The 13,835-nt window shown below is 38.5% G+C and overlaps 1 protein-coding gene across 2 annotated transcripts in view; it reads right to left on the reverse strand.

The window, feature by feature from the left end:
* rorc (RAR-related orphan receptor C) overlaps nt 1-10,762 on the reverse strand; it is a 79,165-nt gene extending 68,403 nt beyond the window's left edge. The window contains exons 1-2 of one of the 2 annotated variants that reach the window (XM_034174805.1): nt 10,510-10,762; nt 10,260-10,321 (exon numbers count right to left, since the gene is read on the reverse strand). In XM_034174805.1, coding sequence (XP_034030696.1) covers nt 10,260-10,311 — 52 coding nt within the window. In that variant the 5' untranslated portion in view covers nt 10,312-10,321; nt 10,510-10,762. The remainder of the gene's footprint in view (nt 1-10,259; nt 10,322-10,509) is intronic. The other variant, XM_034174806.1, reaches the window with a different exon arrangement.
* Nucleotides 10,763-13,835: the final 3,073 nt, after the last annotated feature.

Consider the following 13,835-nt stretch of genomic DNA (forward strand, 5'->3'; position numbering starts at 1 on the left):
CGTTCGTGCGGCTCTTCTGCACATATACACTCAGGAGATAAGACGCAGAGGAAGATGGGTGTCAGTGAAGCAACAGGTCTTCTTTCCGTCTGTCTGTTTAACCGCGGTTGTGGGAAAGTCTGAATTGCAGTATATAAGTGTGTGAATGCATGGAGGGTCTGCTGTCTCCCAAGGGGGTTATTTCGAGCCTTGTAGATGTGTGCATGTTTGAGAAGTGTACAGGGGAGATAAGTATCAATGGAAGACGCACAGCAAGTCCGTCTTTGTTGCCAGATCAGGCTCTCTGCGGTTTCTGTTTTCCTCCCCACACTAAATCATTTTGCTTCATCAGCAGAAAGCATGGAATGAAAGCAGAGCAGTACCCACACACACACAAACGCAATACATACATATATATATATATATATATATATATATATATATATATATATATATATATATATATATATATATATATATATATATATATATATATATATATATATATATGTATATATATATATATATATATATATATATATACATACATACATACATATATATATATATACATACATACATACATATATATATATACATACATACATACATATATATATATATACATACATATATATATATATATATATATATATATATATATATATATATATATATATATATATATATATATATATATATATATATATATATATATATCATCATACCAATTCTTTTGAGGCAACTGCTAAACCAAAGGTAAAATATTTGCAATAGACTATCTTTAATATTACTTTAAAATGACATACAACCCCTGGCAAAAATTATGGAATCACCGGCCTTGGAGGATGTTCATTCAGTTGTTTAATTTTGTAGAAAAAAAGCAGATCACAGACATGACACAAAACTAAAGTAATTTCAAATGGCAACTTTCTGGCTTTAAGAAACACTATAAGAAATCAAGAAAAAAAGATTGTGGCAGTCAGTAACGGTTACTTTTTTAGACCAAGCAGAGGAAAAAAATATGGACTCACTCAATTCTGAGGAATAAATTATGGAATCACCCTGTAAATTTTCATCCCCAAAACTAACACCTGCATCAAATCACATCTGCTTGCTAGTCTGCATCTACGAGGTCTGTCCGTAAAGTATAGGTCCTTTTTATTTTTTCCAAAAACTATATGGATTTCATTCATATGTTTTTACGTCAGACATGCTTGAACCCTCGTGCACATGGGTGAGTTTTTCCACGCCTGTCGGTGACGTCATTCGCCTGTGAGCACTCCTTGTGGGAGGAGTCGTCCAGCCCCTCGTCGGAATTCCTTTGTCTGAGAAGTTGCTGAGAGACTGGCGCTTTGTTTGATCAAAATTTTTTCTAAACCTGTGAGACACATCGAAGTGGACATGGTTCGAAAAATTAAGCTGGTTTTCAGTGAAAATTTTAACAGCTGATGAGAGATTTTGAGGTGATTCTGTCGCTTTAAGGACTTTTCACGGTGCGAGACGTCGTGCAGCGCTCTCAGGCAGCGTCATCAGCCTGTTTCAAGCTTAAAACCTCCACATTTCAGGCTCTATTGATCCAGGACGTCGTGAGAGAACAGAGAAGTTTCAGAAGAAGTCGGTTTCAGCATTTTATCCAGATATTCCACTGTTAAAGGAGATTTTTTTTAATGAAAGACGTGCGGGCGGATTGCAGCGTCGGCTCGCAGCTGCCGCGACGCTCCGTCACAGGAAAAACACCTCTGCTGGAAGCCTTAAGGACAAGTTGGAACATCTCCAGCTGATAAACAATTTCTCATATACTCACTCCACTGAAAGCCATCAAAAGCCAACTGGATTTTAACAAATGGTTAAACACGGAGGTGTTTTTCCTGTGCCGACGCGCGGACCCGTCCACACGTCTTTCATTAAAAAAATCTCCTTTAACAGTGGAATATCCGGATAAAATGCTGAAACCGACTTCTTCTAAAACGTCTCTGTTCTCTCACGACGTCCTGGATCAATAGAGCCTGAATGTGGAGGTTTTAAGCTTGAAACAGGCTGATGACGCTGCCTGAGAGCGCTGCGCGACGTCTCGCACCGTGAAAAGTCCTTAAAGCGACAGAATCACCTCAAAATCTCTCATCAGCTGTTAAAATTTTCACTGAAAACCAGCTTAATTTTTCGAACCATGTCCACTTCGATGTGACCTATACTTTACGGACAGCCCTCGTAAAAAGGAGTGATCACACCTTGGAGAGCTGTTGCACCAAGTGGACTGACATGAATCATGGCTCCAACACGAGAGATGTCAATTGAAACAAAGGAGAGGATTATCAAACTCTTAAAAGAGGGTAAATCATCACGCAATGTTGGAAAAGATGTTGGTTGTTCACAGTCAGCTGTGTCTAAACTCTGGACCAAATACAAACAACATGGGAAGGTTGTTAAAGGCAAACATACTGGTAGACCAAGGAAGACATCAAAGCGTCAAGACAGAAAACTTAAAGCAATATGTCTCAAAAATCGAAAAATGTACAACAAAACAAATGAGGAACGAATGGGAGGAAACTGGAGTCAACGTCTGTGACCGAACTGTAAGAAACCGCCTAAAGGAAATGGGATTTACATACAGAAAAGCTAAACGAAAGCCATCATTAACACCTAAACAGAAAAACCAAGGTTACAATGGGCTAAAGAAAAGCAATCGTGGACTGTGGATGACTGGATGAAAGTCATATTCAGTGATGAATCTCGAATCTGCATTGGGCAAGGTGATGATGCTGGAACTTTTGTTTGGTGCCGTTCCAATGAGATTTATAAAGATGACTGCCTGAAGAGAACATGTAAATTTCCACAGTCATTGATGATATGGGGCTGCATGTCAGGTAAAGGCACTGGGGAGATGGCTGTCATTACATCATCAATAAATGCACAAGTTTACGTTGATATTTTGGACACTTTTCTGATGTTTGAGGATGATGAAATCATTTTTCAAGAAGATAATTCATCTTGCCATAGATCAAAAGCTGTGAAAACATTCCTTGCAAAAAGACACATAGGGTCAATGTCAACGAGCAGATGTGATTTGATGCAAGTATTAGTTTTGGGGATGGAAATTTACAGGGTGATTCCATAATTTATTCCTCAGAATTGAGTGAGTCCATATTTTTTTCCTCTGCTTGGTCTAAAAAAGTAACCGTTACTGACTGCCACAATCTTTTTTCCTGATTTCTTATAGTGTTTCTTAAAGCCAGAAAGTTGCCATTTGAAATGACTTTAGTTTTGTGTCATGTCTGTGATCTGCTTTTTTTCTACAAAATTAAACAACTGAATGAACATCCTCCGAGGCCGATGATTCCATAATTTTTGCCAGGGGTTGTATATTTATTGATGCATTACTTTTTAAAAATAAGTTCAAAGGATTCAAATTATTTCATGCATCTCAAGGTTATGGAGCATTATTAATGTCTTAAATTACATTAACATCAAAGTAATGGTTTTTGACAGTATATATATATATATATATATATATATATATACATAAACTGATGTGTACAACAAACAGTTCACAGCTTGTGATAATTTTTTCTCCACAGTACAATTTGTAAGTTGGACTTAATTTCATTCATAGAGTTTATTGACGTTCAAATCTGCTCAGGAGTTTTTGCATCCTATTTTTTTTCCAGGTACTGGTCTTTCAACACTTACATTTTATGTTAAAACAATGTTAAGATAAATGATAACACCAGTTAACAATGCTGCCACTGAAATCAGAAGTATGCCAAATGTGTTGAATGTTGGGACCCTGAAAGACTGAACAGAAATGCACAAGTTCATTCTAAATTTGCATTATTTGTGTTTCTAAACATTTATCAGGCATTTCTATTTGGAATACTAATGTGGTCACACTTTAAAAATTAAAGCTGTTATTTAAATGATGCTTTAGTCACAACTGGACCATCAGTGGACCTAATGTCAAAAGTTACCTGTTAAATAGCACTAACCTGGTGCTAATATTGTTAACATATATGCTGTAAATTAAATAATACTAAAATTTAAATCCATGGAAATACTGGACACCAACGTCTTTGATGTTTGATTATTCAAATCAACTTCACAGAAAGCCACATTATCTGTTAATTAATTATTAATTATATTTGTAATAACATGCTTAGAAACACTTTACTTGACAGGGTCGAGTCCACAGCATGTAACAGCCACTGCTAGGGGCCCCTAATTCTAGCACACAGTTGTCACTCAAAATGATCACAACCCTAAGTCTTCATAACTTTATGGCTTAAAATACTGTAAACTGGCAATTTATAAAAAAAAAAAAAAAAAAAATCAGCTCCCATACAGCTGTCATGAAAGAGGAAACTATCTATAGAGACATAAAACCAGAAGTTGAACATTTTAACATTGGGGCTCACTTTTGGAGCCAGTCTCAAATGGCCATTCCAGGAACTGCAAGGACACTTCCACATTGGCATAATTTCTCATTGCAGGAGACTGAAGCTTGATATTTCATGACATGACAACTCAGAAAACACACACACACACACACACACACACACACACACACACACACACACACACACACACACACACACACACACACACACACACACACACACACACACACATATATATATATAGTGACGTTGTCAGTATTATAGTTTTTACAAAGATGTCTGCAATAACTGATATTGTCACCAAGTCCAAACTACAAATAGAAATACACTCATGTGACCCGTTTTCCATCTTTCTCACCAATCGCAAACAGCTGGATTAACTTATTTATGTGTTCCTTTTTAAGGCAGCTCGAATATATTATTGTACGCATACATTTTGTTTTCCATGTTCACCAAGTGAAAGCCCTCTTTTCAGAACAAGGAAGTTTCCAACTTGGGTTTTTTGAGAAAAAAAAATACTGGAACTAACAAATTCATGTCAGTTTTTTAAAAAGTCAGTTATGAAGCAGGTATAATAGTTATATTAAACAAACGTAATCTACTATCTGTGCAGTGCACAAAGTATGACTTTTTTATACATTTTTGAAAGAAAAACTAGTGGAAACTATAATTCATTTTGTAAAACACAGTTGTCAGTCAGGCCACCACACGCGTGCACACACATGCACACACACACACACACACACACACACACACACACACACACACACACACACACACACACACACACACACACACACACACACACACACACACACACACACACACACACACACACAGGTGATTACAGAGCCACAGACAGTATTCACCAAAGTGTCACTAACGTCTCTGACATCTAAGCTGACTGCTGAAGTGACAGTTGCTGTGTTATGTAACAGCACCGACGACCACCGAAGCCTGACAGCAGAACTCCAAAGAACTCAAGCTGCCCAAAAAATATCGACTGATGCCAATCAAATCATCACAAAACTAAATCATGAATAGGTAACTTGTGAAATAAATGAATAACAAAATTAATGTCAGAAAAATTCACATAAAAATGGCCATGCACAATCTGTAAACAATATAAAATAACAATAACAACAACCGACACACAAACACACACACACATCTGCAAGCTGCTCATTTGCTCTTTGTTGATCTATCTATCTATCTAAACTTAAGCGTAAACAAAGAGACACAAAAGTAAATTGAAAGAATCCACACTTTGAAGTCAATTAAAAAACAACAACCCTAAGAGTCTTGAGACTATACATGTGTAGGTTTAGAATAAACAATAATTTTTGAAAAAACATATATTTCTCAATTAACAAATTAGCAGAAGATGACTGATCAAACATTTTGATAATTATTGTAAGACATTTATTAAGTAAATATTACATAGATTTGATTACTGCGGCTCATATATAAGGATCTGATGCTTTTCTATCTTTTATGTTTATGCAAACTGAAATATTTGGGTTTTTTAAATGTTAGAAATGTAATTTGATGATCTAGATCCATACAATGGGAAATAGCTATGGCAAGTATCTGACATTTTGTTAAATGATTTTTTTTATTTAAGTGTTTTTCGGTGATAATCAACTTTTTTGTTATAGGCTTTAAGTGTAATGTGGGCACAGTTACAATAACTTCAAATCTATTTCTTTTAAACTGTAATAATGTAGACTCTAAAGAGGACAGAATGTATTTGTGTATCACTTCACAATATGTAGCAACAGATTCTAGTGCTACATTCTAAAATTATACAGATAAAACTGCATATGATAAAGAAGACTGGACTCAGTATAGATCTTTGAGGTACACCACAGGCAATCTGAAATCAATGATGTCCTGCACAGCATAACAACATTGCTCTTTACAGGCAGGGGGGAAAACAGTGTGGAGGAGTCCTAGAGCTGCCAACCTAGTTCTCAAGAACAACTTGACTTCCCACATCAGCCACTAAAACCAAGACATTCGTCACCTTATTAAGAGTCAACTCAGCAGTATGAAAAACTATGCAACCACACTGAAAGCCCTCTTTAACCAAACTAGATTATAACAGCAGTTTCTGAACCGGATTTGATTTTAAGAACTGAAGTAGAATTTCTCACAGAGTAATTTTCTTTTCTTTGAGCTTGTTAAACTACAATGAATGGATATCATAAAAAAAAAAAAAAATGAAAAGAATAGTATGCAGACCTTTAAGTGGCACACTGTTTTTATCTGTCTGGTCCAATGTGATACAGCTAACATTTTTATTTTAATCCCGTCCCAATTTTCTAAAATTTCCATGTATACCATTTTTACTGTAAAGATTATGTACTGCAAATCAGGTAGCTGAATCATATTTTTGTACAGTGGCATGAATACTTTTGGTCAAGCTTGGGCTTTTACATGTTCATACTTACATAAATATCTATCTATCTTATATATATATATATATATATATATATATATATATATACACACACACACACACACACACACACTGAAAAAAGTGAAACACAGTGCACTTCATTCAAAGTACTTATTTAAATTGGTCTAATGGAAAATTGTGGTTTCCAGTTTAAATTTGCTGGAATCACTTTACAAAATCATAAATATACATTGTGAGAAACTAAAAAAAAAATAGTTGTAACAAATTACATCAATTTTTTTAAGTTGATCCAAAGTAGCATTTTTTCAATATATATATATATATATATATATATTTTTTTTTTTTTTTTCTAACCCTAATCCTGACCCTAACCAAAATGCAAATGTGCACTTCTGAATTTTTTAAGTGAAACTCTCATCTCACATATATGCAGGAATTCACTTAAATATGCCTGAAATGTAGCGATTTGCTTTTTATATCTTACCATATGAAACACACCATGAATATATGTTGCCTCTTTCTGCGTTCTTTAAATGTGTTGACTTACAAGATAATAGCCTTTATTATTTTTGAGTTAATGCTTTCAAAACAGATGGATGAACTCACCCACCCATTCACTCATCCACAGATTACAAGCTGTATATCGTTTCCAGCACAGACAAAAAACAGTCTAGGGCTGTATGGTAAATCTGACTGGATCAGGCATTTCTCAAAAATGAGTGACTGTCCAAGAAAGAGAAAAAATAAGGGAAGCTACCAAGATACCCACACAACTCTAAAGGAGTTGTAGGCTTCTGTAGCTGATTGGAGACACTGTGCCTAAGACACATTTTTGATTCCACTCTGCATTAAAAGGCATCATTTTATAAATGCTGAGACAAAAAGTCTTATTAAAACTGTGTATCATTGGCATGTTTCTGTCTGTTATAGTGGCATGGAAAAGACTGGGCACCATGGCTTGTATAAGCATGTTTTTATGTGTGTCTGTGAGATTTGTGTCTATTGTACAATATTTGGTGTTGACTCTTGTGGTGCTCAAATTTAGGCACCTGTGCTGTTAATATTTTATATTCTGGTACTTTCTGGTGCTGTGTTGAGTTTTCACCATTGTTTTATACTGTTGTGTTACATTATATTGGTATCTTACTTATGGATATTTTAAAACATTGTATTCATCATGGTGTTGCTACCTTCGATTAATTTTTTTTCCAGAGGTAAAAAAATATCTTCACTATCTTTTCATTTTCTGTGTTTCATGACCAAATAAAAAGTGATGGAGCAATTATGTGGGCTGGAGGGCTGTGATAAAATAGTGTCTAATGAACGGTGTCACAGTGTAGAAGGTCTCTGTGCCGGAAAAATGACTTCTTACTGTGTCTGAATGGTGGACAAGTGTCCGAGTTTAGCACAGGGAGCTTTAAATAGAAAGGCTGTGAGCAAAAACAGAAGCAAAGTAAGAGCTAATCCACAGGATTATTCCAGTTTACTGCCATTATTACCTACGTACTTGCACTACCTCATCCATTCCCAGATAAATTGGATGAGGCACTTTAAAGGAAAGAAAGAAGATAAGACTGAACACTGTAAATATCTAGAGAGAGAGAGATGATAGTATTGAGGAGGTGGTGATTAAGCAAGATCAGATGTGATTGTAACATCATCAGACCACAATATACTGTTGGACTCCTTCACAATGGATTTCAGATGTGTGAAAATGGGAGCCTGACCTTAGTTGAGTCTTAATTTTAACACAAAGCTTGAATGTATGTACAAATTTACCCACTGACAACATGGACTGCTCACATAAATCCCTGGACCACAGGCTCTGTAAACATCAAGCACTTTCATCCCTGAACGCTGGAGAAATACCTACTACTAACGAAACGTACATTAATTTCGCTATATGCCCACTATAGGGATACAGGCATTGTGGACTGAACTGGTCAAAACAAGACTGCCACTGTAATAACACAGAAGACCTGCTTAATTAGTTGCACTGTGACTAAACTTAATAATAACACTTGCACTAAGTTTATCAAAAGCCTTGATTCTACTTTATTTTTAGCTCAGGCATAGAGTCAGGTCAAGATGTGGCAAGATCTGCGCCCGCTGTGATACCACCCAGACATCCAACAATTTAATTCCTGAGTGGGTAATTGCAACTACATGGGGGGGGCACCTTCCACATCACTGATCGTAACAGTTTGGAGAAAGGTGAACAGAAGGAGATAAAAAGAGTAAGAAGTGAGGGAAAGGCATGCTGGGAGATTAGAGTCAGGCGTGCTGCATTCATTATTAAACCTACTTACTCCAATCAAGGGTCATGGGGGGTTAGGGGAGGTGATGGTCTAGCGGTTAAGCGTTGAGCTTGAGACCAGAGAATCCTCGGTTGAAATCCCATCCTGACTGGAAAATCACTAAGGGCCATTGGGCAAGGTCTTTAATCCCCCAGTTGCTCCCGGTGTGTAGTGAGTACCTTGTATGGCAGCACACTCACATCGGGGTGAATGTGAGGCATTATTGTAAAGCGCTTTGAACGTCTGATGCAGATGGAAAAGCGCTATATAAATGCAGTCCATTTGGAGTCATAAGGCATGTGGCGGGGGTACACCCTGGACAGGATGCCAGTCTGTCGCAGGGCCACACATAGACAGATGAACACATTCACACATGCACAGACACATAAAGGCAATTTAGAGTCACCAACACATGGAGAACATGCAAATCCACTGTGTTGCCTTGGCGGCTTAATTTATGTTCAAATCATTTCAATATTATTATTAAGGCAAAAAGTAAGAAAGTGAAAAAAAAAAAAACAGGTGTACTCATGACCAGAGGCTCCTCTGTTCGATTCCCCACCAGAAAGGAAAAATCACAAAGGCCATTTGGGCAATGTACTTAATCCCCAAGTTGCTCCCATTGTGCACTTGAACATTGCACACTGATATGTTTGTAATCTGTGTTGTGTCCCTCACTGCACTTGAACTCTCACAGACACTGGAGGCAGGTGTTCTAACTATGAGACTAAAACCCAAGCGCTCTGTGTATGGTTTATTCACTGCACCATCCGCAGGCCACCCATGTCAATGGGTGAATGTGAGGTAGCATTATAAAGCCCTTTGAACATTTCCTTCAGATAGAAAAGTGCTACAGAAATACAAACAAGCGTGATACAGCCCCTGATTGCTAGTCCATTGTGGGTTACTTCCCACGCCAAGGCTGGTCCCCACTTACATCTGGGTGGACTGGGACGCTGCAGAGGATGTGTGCCGGCCAACTGCACAGAACTGCACCTAGATCTACAGATTGATAGCCCAACTGCTACCCCACAGAGCTGCTTAATAACTAAAATGATGACATCACATAAAGAGATATATGTGCACGTCATGCATGTATTCAACAGGTCCACTCATGCGGCCCAGACCAGCGGCCCTATGCGCGCCGAGACTGATGGATCCTCTTACCTCTTTTGATGGGGGTGTCAGCAGCAGGCGCGTCATTCTCCTCATACTCCATCACTCTCCTCCTGTCAAAACAAAGTGTGGCCACACACACACACACACACACACACACACACACACACACACACACACACACACACACACACACACACACACACACACACACACACACACCACAGGCTGCTCAGTCAGTAATCTGCGCCTGCCGACTTTTGGCTCTGAGGTAGTTTGACAAAAGCCAGCCTCATACTACCTGTTGTTCTAGCGCCCTGGTCGGCGCAGGCATTTGAAAACATGCACAGCCATCTCGCCTCCTCCTCTCCCTCACAGCGGGCCCCACAACTCGCCAATCAAATCATCTTGCTCAGGACAGGAGAGAGTGCAGCTGGACCGCGGCCGTGCGCCCGGCTCCCCGTCCTCCTCCGTGCGCTCCGTGCGCCCTGACCGTCCCAGGCTGGAGAAAGTTATGTCACCGGCTGTTACGTAATAGCAGTGGATCGGGTTCTGCTTTGTTGTGCTCAGTTGAGAAATATAATCCCATGCTGCTGCCACAAATGTCCTCAACACTGACGGTGGAAATGCAGCGCAGGAAAGAGGAAAAGTCAAATCAGCAATAGTTTTTTTTATGATATTATAATAGAGAGTGGCATTTTAACAGAGGCGTAGGCAGGAGGTGCTCATGAGCGTCTCAGGATCCTACAAGCAATTAGAATAAGACTGAAAAGCTAACGGATATCCCGTGCAATTTGTATTAAATGTCAAACATTTTAAAGGACATCCAAAGTCAGGCGCAATGCTGCATCCTCCAGGTCAAGCTCACTTTTTAAATCATCATAGGGAGGTCTCCTGATGTAAATTTTTCAGAATTGAGGAAATCAGCCCGGATATTCCAAAGTAGTAGGCAAAGCTCATATTACCTACTATTTTACATTTGGTCACACAAGAGTGTAACATATTATTGCCAATTACACCAGAGTATTTCAGATTCCCATTTGTTTTGTGCATGCACAAAAAGCTATTTCTGCATTTTCCCCATACTTTTTCAAAATGCTAAAATGTCACTTTTGACATCTACAGTGGGGGAAATAAGTATTTGATCCATTGTCAGTTTTGCAGGTTTTTCCACCTACAACAAATGGAGAGGTCTGTATTTTTTTTTTTAATCATAGGTACAGTTCAACTGTGAGAGACAGAATCTAAAAAAAAAAAAAAAAAAAAAAAAAATCCAGAAAATCACATTGAATGATTTTTAAATAATTAATTAGCATTTTATTGCGTGAAATAAGTATTTGATCCCCTAGAAAAACAGACCTTAACAACTGGTACAGAAACATTTGTCTGCCATTACAGAAGTCAAACGTTTCCTGTAGTTTTTCACCAGGTTTGCACATACTGCAGCAGGGATTTTGGTCCACTCCTCCATACAGATCTTCTCCAGATCTTTCAGGTTTGGAGTTTCAGCTGCCTCAAAAGATTTTCTATTGAGTTCAGGTCTGGAGACTGGCCAGGCCACTCCAGGACCTTGATATGCTTCTTACGGAGCCCCTCCTTAGTTGTCCTGGCTGTATGTTTGGGGTCATTGTCATGCTGGAAGACCCAGCCATGACCCATCTTCAATGCTCTTACTGAGGGAAGGAGGTTGTTTGCCAAAATCTCGCAATACATGACCCCATCCATCCTCTCTTCAATATGGTGCAGTCGTCCTGTCCCCTTTGCAGAAGAGCACCCCCAGAGTATGATGTTTCCACCCCCATGCTTCACGGTTGGGATGGTTTTCTTGGGGTTGTTCTCATCCTCTAAACATGGTCAGTGGAGTTGATTCTAAAAAGCTCTACTTTGGTCTCATCTGACCACATGACCTTCTCCCTTGCCTCCTCTGGATCATCCAGATGGTCACTGGTGAACTTCAAACAGGCCTGGACATGTGCTGGCCTGAGCAGGTGCAGGATTTTAAACCATGACAGCATCATGTGTTACTAATGTAATCTTTGTGACTGTGGTCCCAGCTCTATTCAGGTCATTGACCAGGTCCTCCTGTGTAGTTCTGGACTTTCTCAGAATCATCCTTACCCCATGAAGTGAGATCTTGCATGGAATCCCAGACCAAGGGAGATTGACAGTCATCTTGTGTTTCTTCCACTTACTAATAAATAATCATAACGGTTGTTGTCTTCTACCAAGCTGCTTGCCTGTTATCCTGTAGTCCATCCCAGCCTTGTGCAGGTCTACATTTTTGTCCTTGATCCTCCTTAGACAGCTCTTTGGTCTTGGCTAAGGTGGACAGGTTGGAGTGTGACTGATTGTGTGAACAGGTGTCTTTTATACAGGTAACACGTTCAAACAGGTGCAATTAATACATGTAAAGAGTGCAGAATAAGAGGGCTTCTTAAAGATAAATTAACAGGTCTGTGAGAGCCAGAATTCTTGCTGGTTGGTATGGGGTCAAATACTTATTTCATGCAATAAAATGCAAATGAATTATTTAAAAATCATACAATGTGATTTTCTGGATTTTCTTTTTAGATTCTGTCTCTCACAGTTGAAGTACCTACAATAAAAAATACAGACCTCTCCGTTCTTTGTAGGTGGGAAAACCTGTGACATTGACAGTGGATCAAATACGTATTTCCCTCACTGTGTCTATCTTCTGTTGAAGATAAAGAAATAAAGCCTTTTCACGGCTTTCATGTTGCGGAGGAGAATCAGAAGAAGGCTTCTGTTCACAGAACAGTAGGTTCGGTTTACTGCATATTCCACCCAACTGTCCTCTTCCACCTACTTTTACACAAGCATACCCCTGCTCTCCATCAATGATCTGATTATTCACCTTTAGCGAATCATAATTTTTTCAAATGTCAGAATTTTTTAAACATGTTTAAAACTTTTCTCATTGCTCACAATGTTATATAATGATACTTTTTCCATAGATTACACCTGATTTCAGGCCCAATTGGGTATCCAAAAAATATATTTTTTTTTTCTTCTTTTTTTGCATCAAATACATTGACAACCCTTTTAATCATCTTAAAAGACTGGTAGCAGTCAAGTGGAGGGGGTGGGAGTCCTTACCAAACAATAAGCTAATGCAGGTAAGAAAGTAAATCATATTAAACCAGTTAGATAAGGGTTACCACAGTAGTTTGGATATAGATCCACTGTTAGATTGGGCGCAAGTTTTACATTGGATAGTTGTCCTGATGCAACTCCAGTTGTACTTGGAGGAGCATGCTCAGAGCTCTTGGTCTTCTCAAAAGGTCCCCCTGCCAAATATTAATCAGGACGTCCTGTACTCTGAGATCAGACAGGCTCAGCTGTGCTCAAAGCAATGCAGGTGTGGCAATAGTCTGCTTTTAATATGAAATTTGTGAGCTTGTTGAAAGTGGTTTTGAACTGAAGCTTCAAAATAACTGAACACACTCTGTTCCACACCTTCTTCATCAAAACCAACTCGACCACATGTCTTTCAGGGTAAAAGAAAAAAAAAACTGTTGGGGTTCGCATACCCCCCCCCCCCCACACACACACACTTTTCAGAAAGTGAAAGCTTGTCTGTCACACTTACCTGAGGTTAGAGGTGTG

Source organism: Thalassophryne amazonica, chromosome 7, assembly GCF_902500255.1.
Source record: "Thalassophryne amazonica chromosome 7, fThaAma1.1, whole genome shotgun sequence".
NCBI lineage: Eukaryota > Metazoa > Chordata > Actinopteri > Batrachoidiformes > Batrachoididae > Thalassophryne > Thalassophryne amazonica.